Source organism: Giraffa tippelskirchi, chromosome 8, assembly GCF_054371585.1.
Source record: "Giraffa tippelskirchi isolate mGirTip1 chromosome 8, T2T-mGirTip1v1.2.pri, whole genome shotgun sequence".
Classification (NCBI taxonomy): domain Eukaryota; kingdom Metazoa; phylum Chordata; class Mammalia; order Artiodactyla; family Giraffidae; genus Giraffa; species Giraffa tippelskirchi.
The window spans coordinates 144,950,123-144,977,600 of record NC_137282.1 but is presented as its reverse complement, the minus strand read 5'-3'; the positions used below and the strand labels follow the sequence as shown (position 1 = coordinate 144,977,600).

At 40.3% G+C, this 27,478-nt stretch overlaps 4 protein-coding genes and 2 non-coding genes across 7 annotated transcripts; 4 read left to right on the top strand and 2 right to left on the bottom strand.

Moving 5' to 3' along the window:
* The first annotated feature begins 857 nt into the window (after positions 1-857).
* Positions 858-929, top strand: TRNAP-CGG (transfer RNA proline (anticodon CGG)). The gene has a single exon. It is a non-coding gene; the product is annotated as a tRNA-Pro (tRNA).
* Positions 930-7,544: 6,615 nt separating this feature from the next.
* On the top strand, positions 7,545-7,626 carry TRNAS-GCU (transfer RNA serine (anticodon GCU)). The gene has a single exon. It is a non-coding gene; the product is annotated as a tRNA-Ser (tRNA).
* Positions 7,627-8,758: 1,132 nt separating this feature from the next.
* LOC145518502 (histone H2B type 1-J) lies at positions 8,759-17,982 on the bottom strand. Of its 2 annotated transcripts, XM_081523158.1 has the most exons (3): positions 17,546-17,982; positions 11,798-12,112; positions 8,759-11,486 (listed from the first exon to the last, which is right to left on the bottom strand). In XM_081523158.1, exon 1 carries the CDS (start codon positions 17,927-17,929, stop codon positions 17,549-17,551), a length of 381 nt encoding a protein of 126 aa, XP_081379284.1. In that variant the 5' UTR covers positions 17,930-17,982; the 3' UTR covers positions 8,759-11,486; positions 11,798-12,112; positions 17,546-17,548. The 2 variants fall into 2 exon arrangements, 1 of the variants encoding a protein (XP_081379284.1); XR_014062941.1 differs by lacking the exons at positions 8,759-11,486; positions 17,546-17,982 and adding an exon at positions 16,931-17,007 and having other exon boundaries at positions 12,035-12,112.
* Positions 17,983-18,219: 237 nt separating this feature from the next.
* LOC145518495 (histone H2A type 1) lies at positions 18,220-20,997 on the top strand. The gene has a single exon (XM_081523150.1). It carries the CDS (start codon positions 18,250-18,252, stop codon positions 18,640-18,642), a length of 393 nt encoding a protein of 130 aa, XP_081379276.1. The 5' UTR covers positions 18,220-18,249; the 3' UTR covers positions 18,643-20,997.
* Positions 20,998-23,071: 2,074 nt separating this feature from the next.
* On the top strand, positions 23,072-26,641 carry LOC145518510 (histone H4-like). The gene is given in 2 exon segments (XM_081523166.1): positions 23,072-26,393; positions 26,395-26,641. Coding segments are annotated over 2 exon segments (306 nt in total). The 5' UTR covers positions 23,072-26,334.
* LOC145518505 (histone H2B type 1-K) lies at positions 25,997-27,362 on the bottom strand. The gene has a single exon (XM_081523162.1). The coding sequence runs from the start codon at positions 27,322-27,324 to the stop codon at positions 26,944-26,946; it is 381 nt and encodes a 126-aa protein (XP_081379288.1). The 5' UTR covers positions 27,325-27,362; the 3' UTR covers positions 25,997-26,943.
* Positions 27,363-27,478: the final 116 nt, after the last annotated feature.

The window sequence follows — 27,478 nt, the reverse complement described above, 5'->3', positions numbered from 1 at the left end:
GATACATACAAGAGGCAGCCAAACTAAGCATTCAGCTGCCAGCATTGCCTTTTTTTCCAGCGAAGTATTATGAGAAACTCAGAAAGCAGGGATACCAATCTATATAGAATTTGAAGACAGCTGCTTGCACCAAAGAGATCTTTGGGAATCTTTTTCTAAAGTGTTAAATCTTTGAAGGATTCTGTTCTTAGTTCTAGCAGAATATAGAGATTTCAAAGTCATAAAACAGATGCAAAAACAATGACCTGTGCTTGGGGTACAATACTGTTTTAGGGGACCACATATTGAAATAATATCTTGACAAAAATGCTTACTTATGACTAAGCAAGTTTTCAGGGGACTTGTCAAAGAAAACGTTAATTTCCTCTATGAAAGTAAAGTATAGAAAACTAATATGAATGTTACTCAAATTATTTGTCACATCACGAAGTATATAATGAAATTTGGAACATATACCTCTTTAGACAAGTTACGAATCAAATCTGAAACTAACAATATTGTGAGTCAATTATATTTCAATTTAAAATTTATATTTCAATTTAAAAACAGAGTACTTTCCTAATGTGACCTTTATGATGTAATTTTGTCAGTTAAGTCATAGATTAGTATACAGATAGAACTCACTTTGTAGGGGTTATTGTATAACTGACAGGAGGAAGGATGAGAACTTTAGTAACTTGGGCCTAAATTAAAAGGTCGTCATAAGACCCCCAAATGTATATTAGTTGTTATTTAAATATAGTTATATTGATTAAATAATCAAGAAAATCGGGGCTCATACTTGACTCCGTGTGGGGGGCAAGAAAATTGATTCTAGTTCTTCTTATATTAAACCTGGGAAGAAAGACCATACAGGTGGCTCGTTGGTCTAGGGGTATGATTCTCGCTTCGGGTGCGAGAGGTCCCGGGTTCAAATCCCGGACGAGCCCACTTCCTTTTCGACCAATTACAATAAATAATGAGGAAAAGTATTTTCTCTAATATTCTTGCCAAAAAGATGGGATTTCATTGCATTGACAATGGCATTGTCTTCCGAGCAGCTGGGTACTTAATGCCAGATCTTCTTGATTGGGAGCTATCTGGAGTGTTAATGCGAGCTCGCAGACGACCCCACCCCCACCCCCAATTCCTGTTTTCCTGTGGATCTCTTGCCAAAAGTCAAGAACGAAGGCCTTGGACACCTAGTTTGTGCCTACGTGTGTACGTGCCTACGTACGTAAGTGTGCGTACTTGACTGGGTGGGGCGGAGCGGGGAAGTGTGAATTACGGTCAACCAGTACCTGCCTTCCTCTGGTAGAGATGTGGATTTGCATTTCCACTGCTATCTCCAACTTGAGTGATCATTCTCCCACTCGCAGCAGTTACTAGTACCGCACTGACTAAAGTAAAAGACACTCCTAGTTGCTGCCGCCGCCACTCCCACTGTAATCAACGGTTTGGATGTAAGCCTCTTTCTTTTCCTGCGTTGCACCTTGGAGCTGCACTCCCTGGTCAGAGTTCATTCACCTATTCATTCAACGAATGAATATTCAGTGAATACTACGTGTCAGCCTCTGCTGGATCCCAGGGATGCGGTGAGGGACCAGGAATAAAAATAATAAAAATAATAATAATTAAAAAAAAAACAGTTTTTCTTTCTATGAGATTTAATATCGCAAGTAACTAAATTTTGCAATTACCTTGCGACCTAAGAGGAAGTGTAGAATTGCCACAGCACAAATTTTCAGAGCCCACCTGTAGATTTCCGGGGAATATTGCCGGCCACAGGTTGTCCACCAGAAGAGAAAAACCACGAGGAGAAATCACTAACACTTGGAAGTCCAAGGGCTTCCCTACCCCACACCTGGAAACTTGCCATACCTTCTCCTTGACCCCAGGAAAATCTCTTGAAACTGTTGAAAACGTTCAGGTGAATTGATTAATGAAATTTGGAATATGAAGAAATAAGATGGAGAGGGAAGGTATTAATCCAGTTACTTTGCTCATGCTAGCTAAATTAAGATACATCCTCAGGATAACCATCTTATGTGGTCGAAACTTAGTGTGAACACACACACAAACCACCACAGTTTCTTCCTTGCTTCTTGATACCCTAGAGACTCACCTGGCCCTGCTCATCTTGGTATTCTGAAATATTATCTCTTTTATACCTTTCCTTGTTATTTTTTGTCTTTCCTTGATCAATTTTGGGAACCCAATAAGTATGAAGGTACACGTTTGGAGAAGGATTTCCTCCAACCTCTGTCCTTTAAGAATTTTCTCAGAATTCAAGAAGTCAATTTTACATCATCTAAGAAGATTTAATGATCCTTTTTCAAGGGATTTTACTATCCCAAGAAGGATGAGTTAAAGATATTGCCTGATAGTAAATGGCACAGGTAGATCACTTTACAAGTGAAGCCCGCAGTCAATAAACTAGACTCATAATCTCATTTTCAGTCATGTTTAGGGCCTAATTATATCTGCAGACCAGCAATCAAAGATCACCAGACATCTAAAGTGAAAGTCTAATATGAAAGACAGAGATGAATATGAACTAAAACAATAGAGGGAAATATTATGCAGAGAGGAGAAAACAATCTCAGGCATGTTATTACAGCTATTCTTGTTTTAAAAGAGGCTGCTGTGCCACGAGGTAACTGTTAGGTACAGAAGTCTCAAAGTTGAAATTGTGAGAGTAGACATGAAAAACTTAATAGAATAGTTGAAATAAAATGTAAAGGACATTTTCCAGAATGTGGAGTAATACTATAAGGGCATACTCCTGCAGTCATGCTCCTTCATATTTACCCAAATGAGCTGAAAATCTATATCCACAAAAAAACCTGCACATGAATGTTTAGAGCAACTTGATTCATAATTGTCAATACTTAAAAGCAACCAAAATGCCCTTCAATAAACTAATGGATAAACAAACCGTGGTACATCCATACAACGGAATATTAGTAATAAGAAGAAATAAGCTATCAAGTCACAAAAAGACATGCAGGAAACTTAAAAAACATATTACTAAGTGAAAGAAGCCAATTTGAAAAGGCTGCATACTGTGTGATTCCAACTATATGACTTTCTGGGAAAAGTAAAGATATAGAAACAATAAAAATATCAGTAGTTCTAGGGGATGTATGGATGAAGATATGGAACACAGGGCAGTATAACTATTCTGTGTGATACTGTAATGATGGATACATGTCATTATACATTTGTCAAACCCAAAGAATGTCTAAAGTGAAGAGTAAACCCTAACATGAAGAATGTTAATAATAATGTATTAATATTGGTTCATCAGTTGTAACAAACGTACCAAATAATATAAGATGTAAATCATAGGAGAAGCTGTGGGGGATAATAGGAGATATGTGTGGACTCTGTACTTTTGTATTAATTTTTCTGTACACCTAAAACTGCCTTAAAAATAGAGTCTATTAAAAAATATAAACAGATTGTAACTAGCAGAAAATAATACTTTTTGAAAAGGAGAGGAAACATCCCAGAGGTTTAAAATCCAAGTATAAAAAATTCTAGGGAAAAAAAGGTAAAGAGAGATAATACAGAACACATAAGTGAGAAAACTGACAAAAAAGTAAAGTTAATTTCTCAAACTGAAATAGATGATTTTTCCAAATTTAATGATGTAATAGAGCTCCCAGAACAGTGGATGAAAATAGACACACACAAAGGCATATCTTTCAGACATTTTAGTACATTAAAGACAAAGAAATCATCTTTGAAAGAGAGAAAAACTAATTACAAATGAAGCATAGTAATTAGAATGACTTTGTAATTCTCAAAAGCAACATTGAAATCTAGAAGAAAATGGAGAACTCTTTCAAAATCCTGAAAGAAAATATTCCCTAGCATTCTATACCCAACCAAATATTTAAGCAAGTGTCAGAGAAATATAAAAGATATTCTCCAACACCAAAATATTAAAAAATTTTATCTCCAATGAAATCTTTCTCAGGAAGACATCAGGATGAAAACTGTATAGCTAGTATGGAAAACACCCAATTTCTTTTTCTGTCAAAGCTTTTATGGTTATTTGTGGTAATTTGAGAAAAAACTTTAATGTTCAGGAAATAAAAATATCATGAGAGACCAGTGAATGGTATTTTCCAATCATAATATATGAACAGTGATACTAATTCAATAAATATTATGATATAAGTAAATTCAGAAGAAAAATCAATAGTAAGGGTATCTGTATATGGTGATATTTAAGGTAAGGAAAGAGAAATTAATCTTCTTTTTATATAAGAAGTAATCAATAGAAAATACGAAACTGAAAAAAATTTAAAAGTAGAAATAAAAGCATCTGTATTAATTAAAACACAATTTGGTCTCTGTAACAAAGACCCCAAGGAACTGTACGTTAAAGGAAGCAGAAAGAAAGAAAGATAGCATTAAGTCATGTCCGACTCTTGCAATCCCATGAACTGTAGACTGTCAGTCCCGTCTGTCCATGGAATTCTCCAGGCAAGAATACTGAAGTGGGTTGCTGGTTCCTTCTCCAGGGTATCCTCTCGGCCTAGGAATTGAATCCAGGTCTCCCACATTGCAGGCAGATGCTTTTTCCAACTGAGCTACACAGGAAGCCCTCATGATCTCTCATGTAACAGTCTGAAGGTATAATCAATTCCAGAGTGGTATTTTGGCTCTAGGGTATTGGTTCTAATCTTCTATCTCATGGTTCCCTCCTTCCTATGGGTTAACTGTTTCCAATCTCTTTATATTTCATGACACCTTCATTCCTATAATGTTGCCTTTTCCAGCAAGCAGATACAGTTGGAAGAGAGAAATGAATGGTATTTCTTTCCTCTTCTGAACATAACTTGAAAGCTTTACATCCACTTTTTCTCTAATGCCCTGGTTTAGAAATTGGCCACATGACCATGCATCAGGGAAAGTTGTGCACTGTAATTTTTTCATGGATGGCAATGAACTCTACCAAATTTCCATTTCTTGGAAGGAAAGAGTAAATATTGATGGTAACTAGCCATCTCTGCCATAGCATGATATTTGGAAACATGTTGGTAAAACAAAAACAGCACAAACAAAAAGTCAAATGACTGAAAATCTTTGCCTCTACCAAAGGGAGAAGAGAACCTCCTTCTAACACACACATATTTCCAAAGTACTTGAGATTTTGAAACGTGTGGTTAACTTTGATTTAAACATTTTAATTAAAAAAAAAATAAGCTTTAAGCTGAGAACCAAGGGTAGATAAAAAACCTTATCCAGGTTAAAATGAAAAAGGGCAAGAGCACTCCATGAGGGAAAATGTCTTGTTGGAAGAAAGCGGAAATAAATTTTTCTTGATATAAAATCGTGAATTGGACTGAGCATGAAAAATAAGGTGGAGGGACATGGGTTAAATTGAGGTAAGATCCAGGTAGAACAATGCAGCCTACATTAAAATATAAGGACTTTTCCAAAAATGTTTTAAATTTATTTATTTCTAGTCGAAGGATAGTTGTTTTACAATACCGTGTTGGTTTCTGCCATACATCAATATGAATTAGCCATAGGTAAACATATGTCTCCTACCTCTTGTCTCTCCCTCCCACCCCCACTTCCCAATTTTTTTTTTTAAGGGCTTTTCCAAGCAAGAAGAGAGACTGATTCTCTGGGACAAGTTAAGCATGGTTTTCACTGAAGAAAATGTTAGCGCAACCTAAGGTAATGTCCTCATGAAATGGAGTAGGACCACATGATCGTTGCCCCGCACCCCCCATGTCTTCTGCCTGCCTTTTGCCTGTGAAAATTTAGTCAAAGAATAAGTTTAATCAGAGAAGTGAGAAGTGCTGGAACAAAGGAAAACAATCAAAGGAGACTACATAATAACAATGCAGTCATTAAGCACAGTTAAGTACCTTTCCTCAAAGGCTATAGATAATATTCTGAGCTATATCCTGTGAGCTGTCTTACAGATACCAAAACACCAGGTGGAGAAGTTAACTACCTGATGACCAGACTGTACCCAGGATATGAGCTGCCACAATTCTGAGAGCTGACTGCAAAGAAATGGGAACAAGTGCACCCTGGAACTTGAGTAACTGTACCTAAAACAACCAAGATGATGCTGGTCAGACCACTGACAACTGTTAGAAATGACTGTGCTGTTTCTGCATGTAGCCCCTCCACCAAGGACTCTGTCTATAAAAGCTCTCATCCCCTGCTTGTGGTAGGGGGAGAGCGGGGAGTCGGCCTTTGGACAGATGTCCGCCACCCCCACGCTCAGTTGCCAGCATCTGAAATAAAGCAAACTTTCCTTTCCACCAACCTGGCCTGTTGACTGGCTTTTGAGCAGTGAGCAGCCGGACCTCCGCCATGCACCTTTAGGTAACACTCACACTAAGAGTGTGAAAATGAAGCAGGAATCTGTTCCTACAGGATTTCTTCCATGTTTGCTGCTGTTCATCCTGTGATTGATTTACTTAATCTTCACAAGAAAAATCTTCATGACCAGGTTCCATTCTCAGATTTATTGATGTTTCCTGACCAGCCTCTCACGTGCTTCAGCAACCCAGCCACAGTGATTTCCAACAGTTTTCTAGATATTCCTCACCTTTGAACACACCCTTTCCTCAGTCTGGGATACCCTCATTTTTCTCACCTCGAGAAAATTTGCTCAAGGCTCACCTTCAGTATTACCATCTTTTCTCAGGCATTTATGATTCATTATAACTAGAGTTAGTCTGTACTCATGTTCATTCATGTGCATGTTATTCATTCCATGAAACAACCAAATCAATCAAAGCTCCCCCAAAAGGCAGCTAAAATATATTTTTTCACTCTTTCCCAGAAACATTTTTTCAACTCATTTTAAAAAATGAGTCACTTAACGTTTTTAGCACTGTACCCCTTGTAAGAGCAAATGAAAGTTGGGAAACATTTCCCCTAGAAAACCATTCAAGAAACACACGGGTATTTGGAAGGAAAACAGGGTTCATGGTTCCTCTGATGAGGATGATCCGAGAGGAGAACCCCAAGAATTAAGGATTCTTTTCTACACAATTCACCCTAAAGTATTGCAAAAGGGGCAATAACACTGAATAGAAATTGAGCCCTATTCAGATTCATCGTTTCATTTTCCAAATTATTTTATTACCGCCGAGTTAGGAGTCCACATTCGCCAGCTTCCCTGACAACGACTCCAGGGGGAGTAGTTTTGGGAACCTCTGCTCCTTGCGGTCTTTTCCGGGGCGCTCTGGGGGCGCTGGACCAGGCTCCCGGGACGCGAGAGGGTGACAGCAGACTCGGACTTGATGCTGAGGTGCCCCCTGCCCGCAGCGGGAGAAAAGGAATGAAGGCCCACGCAAATGTGCTTCTACCAAGTCTCCTGTGAGAGCTAAGTTTGGTGTTTTTTTTTTCTCCCCGTCGCAGCTTTTCCAATCCAGTTCTTTGTCCATTCGTGTGAAAATGGGCCACCTCCACGTCTCCCAGACGTCTCCAAGCCATCTCCTAACCGTCTTTCTCTCTGAAACAGTGAGTTCCCCAGTATGAACTCTGAAATAAACCTTGCCAAAGAGCTAAAATGTGAAGACGAGGTGGCCGAGTGGTTAAGGCGATGGACTGCTAATCCATTGTGCTCTGCACGCGTGGGTTCGAATCCCACCTTCGTCGGCTTGGTATTTTTAGTAAGAGGAAAGAAAGATCACCTACCCAGATCTAAACTTTGAATTCCCCTACGAGAAAGCTGCTCTTACTTCCCTACTCACAATTGTTACAGTGGTATGTGTGGATTTTCCTAGTTTCCCTTGATGGTTGATTTGGCTACTGTCACTTGATGAAGTTCCTCCAGGGAAGTGGAGGAAGAGATAAGTGAAAGACAGACAAAGCTGGTAGAAACTCGAATCTGCTTTCTCCAGTCCCTCATTTTAGAAGGTATTACTCCAATGAGCAATAAAATAAATTCATCAACAGATACAGTCAGCAGAACACACAGACCAGGGCAGAATTTGAATTAGATTCTCAAGAACAAATCTACCGACCAAAATTGAAAAAAAGTATAGCACTGAAGAGATGAGTACATGAGATTTTAAAAGATCAAGGAATTTGGAGGTAACTTAGTTTCAGATGACAACCACACAAACCTCTTTCTAAGAGGCCACATTCAGTATGCTGCTTGAGGGTGGAACCAAGAATCTGTTGCTGAAGAGTGATTGGATCGGATATTTCCAAATTGTGCCTCTGAGAACTTGAAAATGAAGACACCCTGTGTAAAGGCCACATGAAAAGAAACATCATTTAGAGACTGTCAGAATCCCAGGATTTGGTAGGGGAGATGGTTGGGAAAGTCTGGGTAGAGTGACTTGCAGGACTCCATCTGAGACTTTCAATGAATTGAAGGTTGTATCATAAAGCAACAATAAAGTCATATTTTACCCCACTGGGAGATTAAAATTTGTTCTTTGTGGTAATAGACATGACGCACATGTTCTTCACTCTACCACATTGCAGCTAAAGTACCCCAAACTGAAAGAAAGGGTGTCCTCTTTCCCTGAGGTACTCATATTTAATCTTCTTGGCCTACTAGGAAGTGATATCCTTGACTGTACATAAGGTGAGAGTCTCATAAACCACAGAATAGATATCAGACAAATTTTCCTGGGTGAACTTCCCAGGCTCTAATTCATTTCCACTGGTGAATTAGAGTTCTTGTTCCTTACTTGTAGGCTTTTCATAACTAACTTTAAAAAGGTATATTGCAGTTTTGCTTTTTCCTATTATATTTTAATTTGACCCAAGAACTGAATTTTTACTTTTATTTTTAAAATAGCTTTATTAAAGTATAACTGGTATATGATGAACTGCATATATTTACAGGGTACATTTTAATGAATTTTGACATATGTATACACATACCATGACCCCAATCAAGATAGTGAACTTATCTGTTGTCCCCGAAGTCCCACTGTCCCTTTTAGTACTTTTCTCCTGCCTCCCCTGTGCTGAGTTTTGAAGTATGTTTCCTTAGCTGAGTCAGAAAGATTACAAGATGGTGTAACTAGAGGTGCAGAAACCAGAAGTTATTCAAACATGGAAGGGCCCTAGATGCCAGACTGTGTACCTTCTATCAGCCTCTAAAGTCAGAGGTGGCCTATATGTGACACAGCATTTCCTCCATAGTACTATTTACCACGAATGGATGAAGAAATAAGTGAAAAGAAAAAGAATGTGCAGGAAAAATCTACAAGATTTGGCAAGTCTTTGGAGTTCGGATATGTATTTAACCGGTGAAGAAATCCTCAAATCTATAAATACATATTAAGAGAACTGGCAACCACATGTGAAGAAGGAATGTGGAGAGAATACGAGGTGGATGAAAGAACACACATTTTAGAGTAAAAAAAAAAATCTGCTTTCTACTAGTGGCTTTGCCACTTAGCCATGTGACTTGAAGAAGCTATTTTCCCCTGAGCCTCAGCTTCACATCTTATATGAGGATGATTATATGTGTTCATGAAAAATTAAACTGGACTCAATAAAACAATGTGAGTGATTCATTTTCTATCTTTCTCTGATCTACAGTCCTGAATAGATAGTGGCAATTATTGCTGAGGTCCTTTTGGTGGTATTTCAAAAAGTATCTCAGGTCATTTGTTTGCAAGTGCAGATTTAAAGTAAGAAGGAGTTTAGGCTGGAGATAAATTCAAAGTAATTCATTCCTTCATTGGTTGGACTAGATGGGATACTCCATCTAATATGGCCAGGGAGGAGACTATGGGTAGTGAAAAAAGAATGACTGAAATTTCAGAAGGTAAGAGAGTTTGAGAAAATCAGAGCTGGTGAAGAAAAAAAAAACTAGCCAGAGGCAAACATAACTGTCCTCACTCAAAAGTCCACCAGGTCCTATCGCTAGATGAGCATGGAATGTCATCTACAGCACCACCCTCTAGCGTTGGGTCCCTCTAACCGCAGGGGTAAAATGGAAGTCTTGTTGACCCATATAGAGAATTCCTTAGACACTGGTGTTTCTCTTCTGAGAGAAACATTAATCCAGAAAACAGTACTCTGAGGAGAGGTGGATTTGTCATTTCCTGTTAACCGAAACCCTGAAGCCAGTGAGGGTGCATGTCTTTCCTGACAGAATGGAGATTCAGAGAAGACAGAATATCTTGAAGTGACTCAACATGACAATGACATTTCCCTTTTTTTTTTTGGCACATAAAAATAAAATAATGTGTGTAACAATAATCATTAATAAGCAAAATTCATGAAGAAGGAGAAACCTGAATTTTTAACAAAACCTAAGGTTGTTTTTTTTTTTTTTTTCAGGGGAAGAAAACTGGGAGTTCAACCAGAAGAAGCACTCAGAGAATGGCAGGAAGTAGAGACAATTTGTTTGGTTTTTTTTCCGCTGAATCATCCACCCAAGAAAGTAAAGTTTTTGAGGGTCTCCCATAACAACAGGGGAGAATATTACTTCATCCATTTATTCAGAGATATACTGTGTGCCAGGCACTGTTCTAGAAGCTGAGGGATACAATGATCAAAGTAGACTAAAACAGAGAAATTCAGCTCTCAGTTGACTTACATTCTGGTGAAGAGGACGGTATGATGAAAATAATAAGCAAAAAAATAAGTAAAGTATACAGCATGTCAGATCTTGATACATATTATGAAGAACAGTAAGTAGGAATTGGAAATTTGCTTGGGGTAGCTCAGATAAAAAGATGACATGCAAAGAATGCTTCATCAACAGGACAAATGCCTATGTTAGGACTTCAATGTCCCTTCCTTACAAAGCACAGTGGTCCCATTCCAGGAAGGGAACATGAATTCAGCCATCCCACAACTCCTGACCAGGTTCAGCTCCTGAGCAGCTTGTCAAGTGACCCATGCTTCCTCTCAAATGGGCATCAGGCTAATTTTCAGGGAAGATGCAGCTAGTGTAATAACAGCTTTGGCCTCTGATTACCCTCCTCAGGTCTGGAGGGTAATCCTGTTCCAGTGCACCTGTTGAGAAGTCTTAGCTACTCTACTTACTGATAGGGAAGAATTCCAAGCTCGATAATGAGAAAAGCAAGGGACAGAACTTGAGAGGAATATAGCCATTGGCCATTTGAGTTAAAGGGGACATAGAGAATCCACATTTATATATTCGTGTTTGTATAAAGACATTCCAGATGGGTACATAAGAAATTAATAACGTAGTTCTTTGTTATTAATGAGAGAACTTGGTCAGATGAGAAGTGTGTTTGAAGTAGTATTGTTTCTTGCATTTTTACATATGCAGTTATTTAAGTGTAGCAATGGACTGCCTAACAGAAACAACAGAACAAAATATTAACTGTATTATCTTAAAGGGCCACAAGATGGCGACAGAGTTTCTTGATTGTCGAGCCTGCGCGCTGGAAGAAGGGGACCCCTGCTGCTATGAACTCCTCCCCTGTGCAAACCGCCTCTCTCCTGGTTTCCTTAGTTCAGTCTCCAGAATTTCTCTTCGCCAACATTTGATTCCTCTCATTATCACCTCTTGACTGGAAGAGAATTATGTTCGTTAATTGGGCCAGATTTTTAAAGAAACATTTTTCGGGGAAAGGGGAAGGGAGGCAGGGAAGGGAGGCAGGGAAGGGACACATTGAAAGTATACACAAAAGTACACAGAAGAGAGTAAGATACTTCTAAGCGCCCCTCAGGCAAAGCTTCAACAATTAACCAACATCTCTTGTGTTGGTACACTGTGGGGGAGGGTTACAGTGTAAAGAAATCATAAACATGTTGTTTCAGTCATGAATATTTCAAACATCCCAACAGATACAGAATTAAACAAAATACAAGATTTTCTCACCTAAGAAAAATTTTAAATGATTTGTAACATCATCCAATAACTAGTACTAGAAAAAAAATCTTCAATTGCCTCAAATATTTTATTTTTTTACAATAATTTTTCTGATTTGCATTCCATTAGATGCTGGAGTAAAGAGATAAGATGATCACTCCGGAGGTTAAGGAGAGCTCCCTGCACATACACACGCCTTGGGGTTGGGGGTGAGGTCAAAAGAGAGGGAGTGCCATCCCATAACAGCTGATGCCAAACTTTCCACAGGCTTCAGTGGTGGAACCCATCTTGAAGAAAAGATGTACTCTCATGTTGAGGCGTGTCCTAGAACAGGTCAGATGTGGGATTAGAATCAAGATAATTGGCCAAAGGTAAACACAGACCTGAAAGAACTGCCCGATATAAATTAACTGCCTCTTTACTATACTCCTCATTAGGAAGGATACCCACACCCTTTCTCTCTGGGTGGGTGTTTCTATCTTGTTTTCGTCTTAAAAAAAAAAAGACAAACTGTTTCTCAGTGTGGTCTCCCACTTATGCTGTGTCTCTAAATAATAAATTTTGTACCTGTTTTTAAAGTTTTTGCCTCTTAGAGAAATATATTTTTTAAACAGAGCAAGAGCCAGAGGAACTTTGCTTCTAGCCTCTAGCCCCTGGTGGGTTCCTGGTTTTCGTCCAAGCTACCCAGGTCTGGATTAAAGATTTACTGAGCATGGCCCCGCCCATCAGAACAAGACCCAGTTTCCCCCACAGTCAGTCTCTCCCATCAGGAAGCTTGCATAAGGCTCTTATCCTTATCCCTCAGAGGGCAGACAGAATGAAAACCACAATCACAGAAAATTAATCAAACTGATCACATGGACCACAGCCTTGTCTAACTCAGTGGAACTATGAGCATGCCATGTAGGGCCACCCAAGACAGCAGGTTATGGTGGAGAGTTCTCACAAAACGTGGTCCACTAGAGAAGGGAATGGCAAACCACTTCAGTATTCTTGCGTTGAGAACCCCATGAACAGTATGAAAAGGTAAAAAGATACAACACTGAAAGATGAATTCCCCAGGTGGGTAGATTGCCCAGTATGCTACTGGAGAAGAGTGGAGAAATAACTCCAGAAAGAATGAAGAGACGGAGCCAAAGCAAAAACAGTGCTCAGCTGTGGATGTGACTCATGATGGAAGTAAAGCCTGATGCTGTAAAGAACAATATTGTATAGGAACCTGGAATGTTAGGTCCATGAATCAAGATAAATTGGAAGTGGTCAAACAGGAGATGGCGAGTGAACATAAACATTTTAGGAATCAGTGAAATAAAATGGACTGGAATGAGCAAATTTAACTCAGATGACCATTATATTGACTACCATGGGCAAGAATCCCTTAGAAGAAATGGAGTAGCCCTCATAGTCAACAAGAGTCATAATGCAGTTCTTGGGTGCAATCTCAAAAATGACAAAATGATCTCTGTTGGTTTCCAAGGCAAACCATTCGATACCACAGTAATCCAAGTCTATGCCCCAACCAATAATGCTGAAGAAGCTGAAGTTGAATGGTTCTATGAAGACCTACAAGACCTTCTAGAACTAACTCCCCAAAAAAGATGTCCTTTTCATCATAGTGGACTGGAATGCAAAAGTAGGAAGTCAAGAGATACCTGGGGTAACAGGCAAATTTGGCCTTGGAGTACAAAATGAAGCAGGGCAAAGTCTAACAGTTTTGCCAAGAGAATGCCCTGATTTTAGCAAACACCCTCTTCCAACAACACAAGAGATGACTCTACACATGGACATCACCAGATGGTCAATACTGAAATCAGATTGATTATATTCTTTGCAGCCAAAGATGAGACGCTCCATACAGTAAACAAATACAAGATTGGGAGCTGACTGTGGCTCATATCATGAACTCCTTGTTGCAAAATTCAGACTTTAAATTGAAGAGAGTAGGGAAAACCACTAGACCATTCAGGTATGACCTAAATCAAATCCCTTACAATTATATAGTGAAAGTGACAAATAGATTCAAGGGATTAAATCTAATAGACAGAGTGCCTGAAGAACTATGGACAAAAGTTTGTGACATTGGACAGGAGGCAATGATCAAGACCATCCTCAAGAAAAATAAATGGTTGTCTGAGGAGGTCTTACAAATAGCTGAGAAAAGAAGAGAAGTGAAAGGCAAAGGAAAAAAGGAAAGATATAAGCATCTGAATGCAGAGTTCCAAAGAATAGCAAGGAGAGATGAGAAAACCTTCCTCAGTGATCAGTGAAAAGAAATAGAGGAAAACAATAGAATGGGAAAGACTAGATATCTTTTCAAGAAAATTAGAGCTAACAAGGGAACATTTCATGCAAAGATGGGTACAATAAAGGATAGAAATGGTATGGACCTAATAGAAGCAGAAGATATTAAGATGAGGTGGCAAGAATACACAGAACTATACAAAAAAGATCTTCATGACCTAGATAACCATGATGGTGTGATCACTGGACTAGAGCCAGCCATCCTGGAATGCAAAGTCAAGTGGGCATTAGGAAGCATCACTACGAACAAAGCTAGTGGAGGTGATGGAATTCCAGTTGAGCTATTTCAAATCCTAAAAGATGATGCTGTGAAAGTGCTACACTCAATATGCCAGCAAATTTGGAAATCTCAGCAGTGGCCACAGGACTGGAAAAGGTCAGTTTTCAGTCCAATCCCAAAGAAAGGCAATGTCAAAGAATGCTCAAACTACCACACAATTGCACTCATCTCACACGCTAGCAAAGGAATGCTCAAAATTCTCCAAGCCAGGCTTCAACAGTAGGTGAACTGAGAACTTCCAGGTGTTCAAGCTGGATTTAGAAAAGGCAGAGGAACCAGAGATCAAATTGCCAACATCCGTTGGATCAGCAAGAGAGTTCCAGAAAAACATCTGCTTCTGATTTATTGACTATGCCAAAGCCTTTGACTGTGTGGATCACAACAAACTGTGGAAAATTCTTAAAGAGATAGGAATACCTGACCACCTTACCTGCCCTCTGAGAAATCTGTATGCAGGTCAAGAAGCAACAGTGAGAACTGGACATGGAACAACAGACTGGTTCCAAATTGGGAAAGGAGTACATCAAGGCTGTATATTGTCACCCTGCTTATTTAACTTATATGCAGAGTACATCATGTGAAATGCCAGGCTGGATAAAGCACAAGCTGGAATCAAGTTTGCTGGGAGAAATATCAATAACCTCAAATATGCAGATGACACTACCCTTATGGCAGAAAGCAAAGAGAAACTAAAGAGCCTCTTGATGAAGGTGAAAGAGGAGAGTGAAAAACCTGGCCTAAATCTCAACGTTCAAAAAACTAAAATCATGGCATCAGGTCCCATCACTTGATGGCAAGCAGATGGGTAAACAATGGAAACAGGAGAGACTTTACCGGGAGAGACTAAACGGGAGAGACTTTTTTTTTTTTTGAGCTCCAAAATCACAGCAGATGATGACTGCAGCCATGAAATTAAAAGATGCTTGCTTCTTGGAAGAAAAGCTGTGACCAACCTAGACAGCATATTAAAAAGCAGAGACATTACTTTGCCAACAAAGGTCCGTCTAGTCAAAGCTATGATTTTTCCAGTGGTCATGTATGGACATGAGAGTTGGACCATAAAGAAAGCTGAATGCTGAAGAATTGATGATTTTGAACTGTGGTATTGGAGAAGACTCTTGAGAGTCCCTTGGACTGCAAACAGATCCAACCAGTCTATCCTAAAGGAAATCATTGCTGAATATTCACTGGAAGGACTGATACTGAAGCTGAAACTCCAATACTTCCGCCATCTGATGTGAAGAACTGACTCGTTAGAAAAGACCCTGATGCTGGGTAAGACTGAGGCAGGAGGAGAAGGGGATGACAGAGGATAAGATAGTTGGATGGCATCACTGATTCGATGGACTTGAGTTTGAGCAAGCTCTGGGAGTTGGTGATGGACAGGGAAGCCCGGCATGCTGCAATCCATTTGGTTGCAAAGAGTCGGACACAACTGAGCAACTGAGCTGAACTGAACCCCGGTCTGATTCCTGGGCAGGGAACTAAGATATCTCTTTAAGACTGCTCACTGCTGTCTCTCAGAGATCAATATATGAGACACTATGGAGGCAGTTTCCAAATGCTGGATAAACTGTTAGAAAAAGCTCAAAAAATGGGAGGATATTTTGGAAGGCAGGCAAAACTGAAGTGCGGGTTGAAACATGGGTAGGCTTTGGGTCAACAAAGGGGAAGAGTACCTTTGATAGTGGATTTAACGAAACACTAATTGCTTTTAGGCATTATTACTATGCTAACTTTAGATCCATTTTAGATAAATTAGGTAATTTCATTGAAAATTACCACCTAAACCAAAAAACAAAACCAAACAACAAAATAAACAGCCATGGTGAACTTCTCCAAATGATTTATAAATCACGGCTTTTTACCCCAAAGGGACACATAATTTTGAACAATAATTTAGAGAAGCACTGTTAGTGCCTAGTTCTCCTTTGTGACAACCTGAATAACGCTGGTCCTCTTCACTGGTTCCAGGCAAAGTCAAAATAGGATTTAAAATACCAGCCAAAGGAATGTTACAATAGAAACTGATCTTTGTTTTAGAGGAAAGTCTGAGACAAGCGGCCTCAAGTTTCTCTGCGTTCATTGAACAGCAAAAAGCCATGTTTCGTCTCTTGCTGTTTCCTATTCTATGCTGCTGCTGCTGCTAAGTCGCGTCAGTCGTGTCCGACTGTGCGACCACATAGACGGCAGCCCACCAGGCTCCGCCGTCCCTGGGATTCTCCAGGCAAGAACACTGGAATGCGTTGCCATTTCCTTCTCCAGTGCATGAAAGGGAAAAGTGAAAGTGAAGTTGCTCAGTCGTGTCCGACTCCTAGCGACCCCATGGACTGTAGCCTACCAGGCTCCTCCGTCCATGGGATTTTCCAGGCAAGAGCACCGGAGTGGGGTGCCATTGCCTTCTCCGTCCTATTCTATGAATATAGGGCAAAAGGAAAGCAGTACCCTAATTAGAAACAAAGCGATAGTATTTCTCAGTCTGAAAATATCCACTAGCTTCCTTAGTCTCCAACGAACATTTCGAGAGGAAGTGATACATCTTATTCTCGAAAGGGACTAACCTCTAAAAAAGACGGAAAAATGAAAAGCAGGATGAACTAGCCGAAAATGTTTATTCAAGGGGTTTGTGAGTGCTGGGCTGGGCGGCAGTTAGTCGGCTTGTCCCGCGCAGGGAAACCAGCGGTTCCTTCCCGGATGCCGGCACCCAATCAGGACCTAGGAGGAAGGGCTGGCGCTCACCCGCCAAATTTAAACTTCCCGCCTAACCTCTGCACCCAGGCAGGACTCAACACTCCTTGTCCCAGACCGGCGACTAGGAAATATTTGTGTTATGAATTAAACTTCTCTTATTTAACCCTAATGGCTATCAGAATGAGTAGCAGAGCTCTTTTTAAATGTAGGAAATTCCTGAGTAACAGTAAAGATCAGAGCCAAGGCTACACAGGGAACTTCAGAGCTTTGCCAGGGTCAGGCAACGTTGTTTTGTCATTAGTGGATCGGGAGCTTACTGTGACAAAAACTCCCAAGATTGTTCGGGAACCGCTCTACCTCCCAGACCACATACTGTATAAAGTATTACAAAGACCCAGGGAAGAAGGAAAATAAGCATCAGCTCCTTCTCTGAGAACATGGGTGGCTCTTAAAAGAGCCGTTAGAATGGTTTGCAACCGACTCACAGTTTACTTGGCACTAGTGTACTTGGTGACGGCCTTGGTGCCCTCAGACACGGCGTGTTTGGCCAGCTCCCCGGGGAGCAGCAGGCGCACCGCCGTTTGGATCTCCCTGGATGTGATGGTCGAGCGCTTGTTGTAATGCGCCAGGCGCGACGCCTCACCCGCGATGCGCTCGAAAATGTCGTTCACAAAGGAGTTCATGATGCCCATGGCCTTGGACGAGATGCCGGTGTCCGGGTGGACCTGTTTCAGTACCTTGTATACGTAGATAGAGTAGCTCTCCTTACGGCTGCGCTTGCGCTTCTTGCCGTCTTTCTTCTGCGCCTTGGTCACCGCCTTCTTGGAGCCCTTCTTCGGGGCCGGAGCGGACTTAGCCGGTTCAGGCATGACGAGTAACAGGTTAAACAAGTTCAAAGGAAGAACACATAGAAGACACGATGAGTCCTTTTTATATAGAAACTCTTATGCAAATAAGGTGATACATTAAAGTCTTAGTCTGATTGATGGCTATTCCAGAAGACTTCAGAAATTAATTCTGCCCAATTAGAACGCAAGAATACCAATTTTGCATTCCCATTGGCTAAAATGAAGCCAAAAATCCTAACCAATGACATGTCTTCTTTTTCGCGCCTAATGAAGGTTATAAAAAATGCTACCCTTACAATTTCACTACTTCGGTAGCTGTTCGGGGTAAAGATAAGCTTATAATGTCTGGGCGAGGTAAACAAGGCGGCAAGGCTCGTGCCAAAGCCAAGACACGCTCCTCGCGAGCTGGGCTCCAGTTCCCCGTGGGCCGTGTTCACCGGCTGCTCCGCAAGGGTAACTATGCCGAGCGGGTCGGGGCCGGTGCGCCCGTGTACCTGGCGGCGGTGCTGGAGTACCTGACGGCCGAGATCCTGGAGCTGGCGGGCAACGCGGCCCGGGACAACAAGAAGACGCGCATCATCCCGCGTCACCTGCAGCTGGCCATCCGCAACGACGAGGAGCTCAACAAGCTGCTGGGCAAAGTCACCATCGCCCAGGGTGGTGTCTTGCCCAACATTCAGGCGGTGCTGCTGCCCAAGAAGACTGAGAGCCACCACAAGGCCAAGGGCAAGTAGTTCCCTGGATTATAGCAACTCCGATGAGTTCAAACCAAAGGCTCTTTTTAGGGCCACCCATATTTTCTGTAAAAGAGTTCGACATTTGTTAATAATGTTGGATGGCAGAAAAAATACAAAACTTTAGTAGGGAAACTTTTGGCTTCATATTATGGCATATATGGATTCCAGGTCAAAAACCCTTAGTGTAAAATTTGGTCAATTCAGCTCATTCTTTCTCAACTTTTTTTTTTTTTTCTCAGAAATTGCTTCTTCCTACGTGGAATTTTTTTAGCACTTAGTCTACTAATACCTCACTCATCCTATTATTGTATGTTTAAAATCCTGGTATTAACGTAAGTAAGACTTATTGGAATAAATATTGACAATATCTAGCAATCCTAGACACTGAAGTGGCTTATCAAAAAAGTAAAATGTTTGACTTTTAACAGGCTGTTCAGAAGCTATGTAGCCCAAGTGATTTCATTCATTTTTCAATTGTGTTTAAATATGTCTTCCAATTGTAGGGGGGGAAAAGTTACTTTTTCCCACCTTTGTGAGTTTTTGACTGAGAGCCTGTAAGCAGATGGGTTAGGGATTCCCCAGAAAGAACCAGGAATGGCTTTCTCTTTTTTTTTTTGGCGGCGCCCTGCAGTTTGTGGGGTCTTAATTCCTCAATCAGGAATTGAACTCGCCCTCGACAGTGAAAGAGTGGAGTCCTAACCACTGGATAACCAGAATTTCCCAGGAACGGTTTTGTGACATAAGCCATTTTGGCAAAAATAATTTTTTTATATAAGCCTAGTGGCAAAGGTTATTGTTTAACAGTCTCAGTAATCAATGATCTGAAGAGAAGTAAGAGAATGCAGGAATAAAGGAAAAGCAGTCAAGAGATAACAGTTCAGCAATAAAACCAAGTTCTAGTTCCTCCTCAAGGAGTATAGATAATCTGATACAATCTTTGAGTTCTGCAGGAAGGACCCCACCTAGGTGGAGGATGGAATGCTAATTTTGCCCCTGGTGACCTGAATCAACTAAAGCTTGGACTCTGCCAACCTTTGCCCCAGTTTTATGCTGATTTTTCCTCTGCTCCAGACCGTTATGAATATGCAAGTTCCCTTCGCTTAAAATCCCCAATTTTGCTGTTCAGGGAGAAACTGCTTTGGGAATATCCTCGGTGTTCTCTTTAGTTGCTGCTTGTAATAATAAATCCTTTCTTCCTTCTGATCTTTGGCTTGGTTGTACCTTTTCGTTTGATACCCACCAAGGGGCAAAACCCAGTTTTCAGATAACAACTCTTGTAATAAAAGACAAATTCTAAAGAGAAAAACAAGTTTCTTAACCTGTGTACCTCATGTAAACATGGAAGAAACCCAGAGAAAAATGAATACCTCCCAAGGTGCCTTAGAAGACCAGGAGTTCTCTGGAGGCTTTCACTGCTGATAACGCAAATTCAATTCCTTATTGGGGAACTGCTAAGTCGCTTCAGTCGTGTCCGACTCTGTGCGACCCCATAGACGGCAGCCCACCGGGCTCCCCCGTCCCTGGGATTCTCCAGGCAAGAACACTGGAGTGGGTTGCCATTTCCTTCTCCAATGCATGAAAGGGAAAAGTGAAAGTGAAGTTGCTCAGTCGTGTCTCACTCTTAGTGACCCCGTGGACTGCAGCCCACGAGGCTCCTCCGTCCATGGGATTCTCCAGGCAAGAGTACTGGAGTGGGGTGCCATTGCCTTCTCCATTGGGGAACTAAGATCCCTCAAACTGTGAGGTATGGACAAAAAAAAAGAACTCCACCAAAAATACTATCTTCTGTTGAAGATGTGAGGTCAGTTATGAGGAGCTTACCAGGGAAAAAAGAGTAGATTCTTTTAGGCATATTTAAATTGATATCTTCTCCATTGTCTATTGGGACCAAAATTGTCCTTCCTGGTAGAGAGGAGGGACATCTCTGTCAATTTGTATCCAACTTTTAGGAAAATCAAAGGAAGGCAAGAAGACTTTCTTCGATCTGCTTCATCTCAAATGCTTCAGTTGGGCAAATCAATCCTTGTGCTAAATGGAGTATCTTGGGGTGGCCTATTCTATCCTTTAACACCAACTACTAATATTTTGTTGATTTACACTGTTGTCTGTATTAATAAAAAATCTGAACTCAGCCTTATATTTATAAATGATAGACAGAGAATATTTCTAAACAAGTTTTAAAGCAAATTAAAGCTCTTTCATTACAATACAGGCTGCCCCTATGGCTCAGGGGTAAAGAATCCGCCTGCAGTGTAGGACACGCAGGAGACTCAGGTTCGATCCCTGGGTGGGTCGGGAAGATCCCCTGAAGAAGGAAATGTCAACCCACTCCAGTATGCTTGCCTGGGAAATGCCCTGAAGAGGAGGCTGGCGGACCACAGTCCATAGGGACCTCCACCATTGCAATAAATTTTAAGGTTTTTTTTTTTTTTTCATTTCAAATCCAAAGTTCTGGGTTAATAATGTAGTTAAACATTTTTTTTTCTTATATTTGTAAGTATTTCTGCTCCATTACAGACAGTTTGGGTATCTATTCATTTTGAGACAAGAAGATAAAGATCAAGTTTAAGGTCAAGAATATTTAAGGAAGATCAAGAGCAGAGAAAACAAGGGTAGAAAGGGAGTTCACAGAGGCAGGAAGAGATCAGATCATGTAGGGCTTCAGGATCATGTAGGCTTTATATGCTATGTTATGTTTTTACAGATCATTCTAAGGGTTTTGAATGAAGGAATGGCATAACCTAATTTATATTTCTTTGAAAGTTCACTAAGGCAACTATATGGTGAATACAAAGTTTAGAGGTAATGATATAAATTAGGAAGCTATTGCAATGGTCTTTTTGAGATATAATGGCGGTTTGGCCTAAACTGGGGGCAATAGATGATGGTTTGGTATAGATATATTTCACAAGTGTGACCGATAGTTTGCTGCTGGATTTGATTCATACTGTGTAGGAGAGGGGAAAAAATATTTTTCCCTTTGAGTTCTTGGCTGAGACTTCCTATAAGACAAGTTCAAAATCACCAAATTTTTATTAACATGTATACCTCATGTATATATGAGAGACACTTAGGAAAAATGAGTAAGCTCCTCAAGATGACCCAAGCCACCACGTTACATATGATCTTTGTTGTTCAATTGCTAAGTCAAATCTGAATTTTTGCCACCCCATGGACTGCAGCACACCAGGCTCCTCTGACCTCTGCTATCTCCTTCAGTTTTCTCAAAGTCATATCCATTGAGTTGGTGATACTGTCTAACCATCTCATCCTTGGTCTCCGCCTTCTCCTTTTGCCTTCAGTCTTTCCCAGCATCAGGATTTTTTCCAATGAGTCAGCTCTTCACATCAGGTGGCCAAAGTATTGGAGCTTCAGCTTCAGCATCAGCCTTCCAATGAATATTCAGGGTTGATTTCCTTTAGGATTGACTGATTTGATCTCCTTGCAGTCCAAGGGACTCTCAAGGATCTCCAGGACGACAGTTTTAAAAGCATCAATTCTTTGGTGCTCAGCGTTCTTTATGGTCCAACTCTCACATCTATACATGACTACTGGAAAAACTATAGCTTGACTATGCAGACTTTTGTTGGCAAAGTGATGTCTCTGCTTTTTAATATGCTGTCTAGGTTTGTCTTAGCTTTTTTTCCAAGGAGTAAATGTCTTTTAATTTCATGGCTCCAGTCACCGTCCTCAGTGATTTCGGAGCCCAAGAAAATAAAATCTGTCAATGATGGTACCAGATGCCATGATCTTAGTTTTTTGAATGTTGAGTTTAAAGCCATCTTTTTCACTATACCCTTTCACCCACTTCAGGAGGTTCTTTAGTTCTTCACTTTCTGTTAGAGTGGTATAATCTTCATATCTGAGGTTGTTGATATTTCTTCTGGGAGATTTAATCCTGATTCCAGCTTGTGATTCGTCCAGCCTGGCATTTCCCATGAAGTACTCTGCATAGAAGTTAAATAAGCAAGGTGACAATATACAGCCTTGTCATATTTCTTTCCCAGTTTTGAATCAGTCCGTTGTTCCGTGTTCAGTTCTAACTGTTGCTTCTTGACTTGCATACAGGTTTCTCTGAGACAGATAGGGTGGTCTGGTTTTCCCCTCTCCTGAAGAATCCTGCAGATTGTTGTGATCCACACAGTCAAACGCTTTAGCATAGTCAATGAAACAAAAGTAGATGTTTTTCTGGAACTCTCTTGCTTTCTCCATAATCCAACGAATGTTTGCAATTTGATTTCTGATCCCTCTGCCTCTTTGAAGCCAGCATGTACATCTGGAAGTTCTTGGTTCACATTCTGCTGAAGCCTAGCTTAAAGGATTTTGAGCATAACCTTGCTAACATGAAATGAGCTCAATTGTACAGTAGATTGAACACCTTTGGGGACTGAAATGAAAGACAAAACAAAGTTGTATGAGGGCAGGGGTTTGGGGCACGGGTTGCCGTTAGAAGTTTTCCCAAAAAATGCATAGTAAACAAAGGTAAGGGACCTCCTCAGTGGCTCACAGGTAAAGAATCCACCTGCAATGCAGGTTTGATGCCTAGGTCTGGAGGATTCCCTGGAGAAGGGCATAGCAACCCACTCCAGTATTCTTGCGGGGAAAATCTCATGGATAGAGGCTGGTGGGCTACGGTCCATGGGGTCAAAAAAAGGCATGACTGAAGCCACTGAACACAATGCAGATTAAAGTGAGTGCTTTGTCCCAGAATCCTTTTTTACGATTTAGAATCTTCCTTCTCTGCTTAATATGGAGAGGGAGACATAAATGGAGCTTTCCTCTATAAGTGTCTCTTACAAAAGTATAATTTTTGTTTCAGAAATTCTCCTGTCTATGCTGTTTCTCAAAAATAATTAGTTCAAAATAATCCTTAGGACAAGAGGGGTGGCATAGTTCAGCTACACTTCAACTGTGAAAGAACCTAAAGATATAAAGAAAATTCTTGATTTAAACTAAAGTTTATCTTTACCTATTAAGTCATTTACTATGTATTTTTTAAACATAGTATTGTATAAAATACTATACAATACAAAGAGCATTGTATCTTTATAATACATTGTATCTTTATAGAATAATAAACCTTTGTCTCTCAATTTCAGAAATTATAAAGAATCTGACAAATTTTTCAGATATACATCCATTACTAGTCTTACAATCACTGTTATGCAAAAACTCGTGAAATTGAAGAAGGAATTCATAGGGCCTGGACTCCATCTTAGGCCTGTTCGTGCTGATCATGCTTGGCCACCTCTCTAATGGACTCTGAACTCGGTGCTTAGCGCCTGTGGAAACGACAATAGAAGGATAAGACCCCCTCCGGACAGGGGAATCTTGAAGATTGTATCCAGGTTACTCATCACCTAAGAGAAAACATACACTGATCCCCCTACCTCCGGACAGGTCATAAATTTTTTTCTGTAACCTCGGGCGTATTGATTATTGACTGTTTGAACACATAACACACGAACGATGGGGTTATTGTGATTGTATTTACCTTTCCTTTGTTTATGTAAGTCACAAAGAAATTGGGTGGTGGGTTCAGACACGTACACATGGGGTATAAAAGATTTTCACAAATGCTGGTGGGGGTCCTTGGCTAAGAGGAGACTCTGCCTTGGGCCCGCCGGTGTAATAAACTGCACTTCACTATCTGCATAGTCCTTCTGAGTGAGCTTGTTTCCCAGAACGCGTGGCTACAACAAAATCAGATAGGGAGGGAGGCTAGTAGTTGGTGGGAATTTTACTGATTTTTTTAAATTACAGAAGGGTTTGTAAAATATATTCCAGTTAAGTAATGTTGGAAAAATATAATTTAAAACAAAAGAAGAGAAAATGTATTATCGACTAAGCTTCATGCTTATTCAAAACGTGCTCAACAGAGGCAATGTTTTATTAAAGAGATTTCAAAAAGAGGGAAAAAAAAAACTTGTTACATAGGTAAGAGGATGCATCCATTACATTAGTAGGCTTTGCAATCTGGAATCAGAAAACTGGGAAACAGCACTTTCCCTTGTTGATTACATTTCAAAAAGAGCACTCTGAGGTCCTTAAGGAAACATTCTTGAGATAGGAGGCTAGCCAAAGGGTGTTTTTAGCCATTAAGAAAATCTACATACTTTTGAAAAGCACAGAGAAAAAAAATTTGAAAGAGAAAAAGGAAAGGGAAGGGACCCTCAGGGATAATTAAGCCTCTTATTTTCAATTTGTATTTGCCCTTAAATTAACTTGAATTAACCTATACTAGCTATCTACTCCCTCTATAAAATATACTCAATTTTGTTCCTGTTGTTTGAATCAGTTGTTTTTTCAAAAGTTTTTATTAATTTCATAAAATTGATAATTTATAGGAGTCCTTTGAAAATTCTATAATGCAAGCTTGTTAAAAGTAATTCACTGAAATAAAGTAAGAAAATCATTGAATAACAATGGGGTTACGTACTAATGCTGAAAGAGATTAGAATTTCTCAGAATGTAAGCAATAGTTAAATTATAAATATATTTTAAATTAAGCATGTATAAACAGGAATGTTTAAAATACATAATCTTTTTTAAATAAACACTTATTTAGAAAGACAAAGGTAGACTTTCTTTTCTCTTTATTTGAATTTTGTACTATTCACTCATAAAAATTAACTGCTTTTCTAATTAATGAAAGTAAAATTTTAAAAAATTATATGTTACCTAGAAAAACATCTGCAAGACATTTAAAGACTCGGATTCAGTATTTTTCAGATTAGGAGGACAAACTATTTCAAAAACAACAAATTTACCCTAATAAATGTATAGATTTAATACAGTTAAGAGTACTAAAAGAATTTCGTTCTTGCAGCTAGATAAAATGATTTTTGAAGAATAGTATAATAGTAAAAATTAATTTGAAATAAATAATTGTGAGGTATGAGTTCACTGGCAAATACTTACATTTCAACATTACAAAAAATTAAAACCCTAGAGCACTGTAATAGACTGATCAGAACAAGAAAAACTCTAGAAGTAATTTTAAGTGCAATACTCAATAAACGATCAATTAAGTTCCTCCAATCAGTGGAGAAAGCATTTATTACGTTATACTTATTAGCCAGCAGGTTAATTTTTTTTAAAGTTAATTATCTACAAAGAAACCAAATCTAGATCATTATAATGTTCGGTTTTTTTTTTTTAACGGTTCTACACATTATCAGCAAAATAATAATAGGAACTTACTAAAAAAGAAAATTGACACTGAATAGAATTTAGCAATAAACCTGGAAGGTCTTTAAAATTCTCTTATTAGAACATCTTGTTCTATTTCTGGAAGTTAGTATGTTTCCCTCATATATTAAAAGAAAAACAAGATATAACATTATGCAAATACTATGAGAAAGTAAATAAAGATAAAGGAATATTTTATTCTCTGTGCTATTTCATGTATCATCTACAAGGTTAAGGTTTTGTTATTTAACGAGGATGAGGAGCGAAACACATTAAATGAGAAAATGGGAGATATACAGCCTAGGCCTTGAGGAATCAAAAGACTTCACTGAAAGAACAGAAAGGGAGTAATACGGCTGGCTTGTTTCTTTAAGAACCCTCCCCCAACCTAGAGGGCTTCCCGCCAAAGCACTTTAGGTTTTCATTCTGGTCCGCAGATTCTACCCATTAAAGGGGCTGCAACAAACTAAAGGTACTTGACTGTTCTCGGGTCTCGAAATGTCCGGGCGTGGTAAGGGTGGAAAAGGTTTGGGGAAGGGGGGCACCAAGCGTCATCGCAGTTTTGCGAAACAACATCCAGGGCATCACTAAGCCCGCTATCCGCCGCCTGGCTCGGCGTGGAGTCAAGCGCGTCTCCGGCCTCATCTACGACGAGACCCGCGGGGTGCTGAAGGTGTTCCCGGAGAATGTTAGCCGGGACGCGGTCACCTACACCGAGCACGCCAAGCGCAAGACTGTCACCGCCATGGACGTGGTCTACGCGCTCAAGCGACAAGGACGCACCCTCTACGGCTTCGGCGGCTGAAAAAAATAGTATATGATCTTATTTGCTTACCCGAAGGCCCTTTGTAGGGCCCGCCAGTTTTCACTGAAAGGGCTCAAATAATACAATTCTGGAACACGATTTAGCGATAGCGGCCAATATTTCCCCCAAGAACACTGCGGTGTTATACTGAGGCATTGTTTTGCCGATAATGTCTAAATAAAAAAACTGCTACTCAGGTCACTAACAAAGATTAAGCACGTGTTTACAGTTCTTGACACTGACAACTTAGTGGCTCTTAAAAGAGCCTTTGTGGTTTATCTAAGGACGGATACTGAACAACTTTACTTGGCGCTGGTGTACTTGGTGACCGCCTTGGTGCCCTCAGACACCGCGTGCTTGGCCAGCTCCCCAGGCAGCAGCAGGCGCACTGCCGTCTGGATCTCCCTGGATGTGATGGTCGAGCGCTTGTTGTAATGCGCCAGGCGCGACGCCTCGCCCGCAATGCGCTCGAAGATGTCGTTCACGAAAGAGTTCATGATGCCCATGGCCTTGGACGAGATGCCGGTGTCCGGGTGGACCTGCTTCAGCACCTTGTACACGTAGACGGAGTAGCTCTCCTTGCGGCTGCGCTTGCGCTTCTTGCCGTCCTTCTTCTGCGCCTTGGTCACAGCCTTCTTGGAGCCCTTCTTCGGGGCTGGAGCGGACTTCGCTGGTTCTGGCATGGTTGTAAAGATTCACACGGTCGCCTAAGACACAAACCAGAAACAAATGAGAGAACCGCAAAATGCCTCTTTTATATAGAACCTCCTATGCAAATAAGGTCATAGGTTAAAGTCTTAGTCGATTGGTTGCGGTTGAAAAAGACGTCATACATTA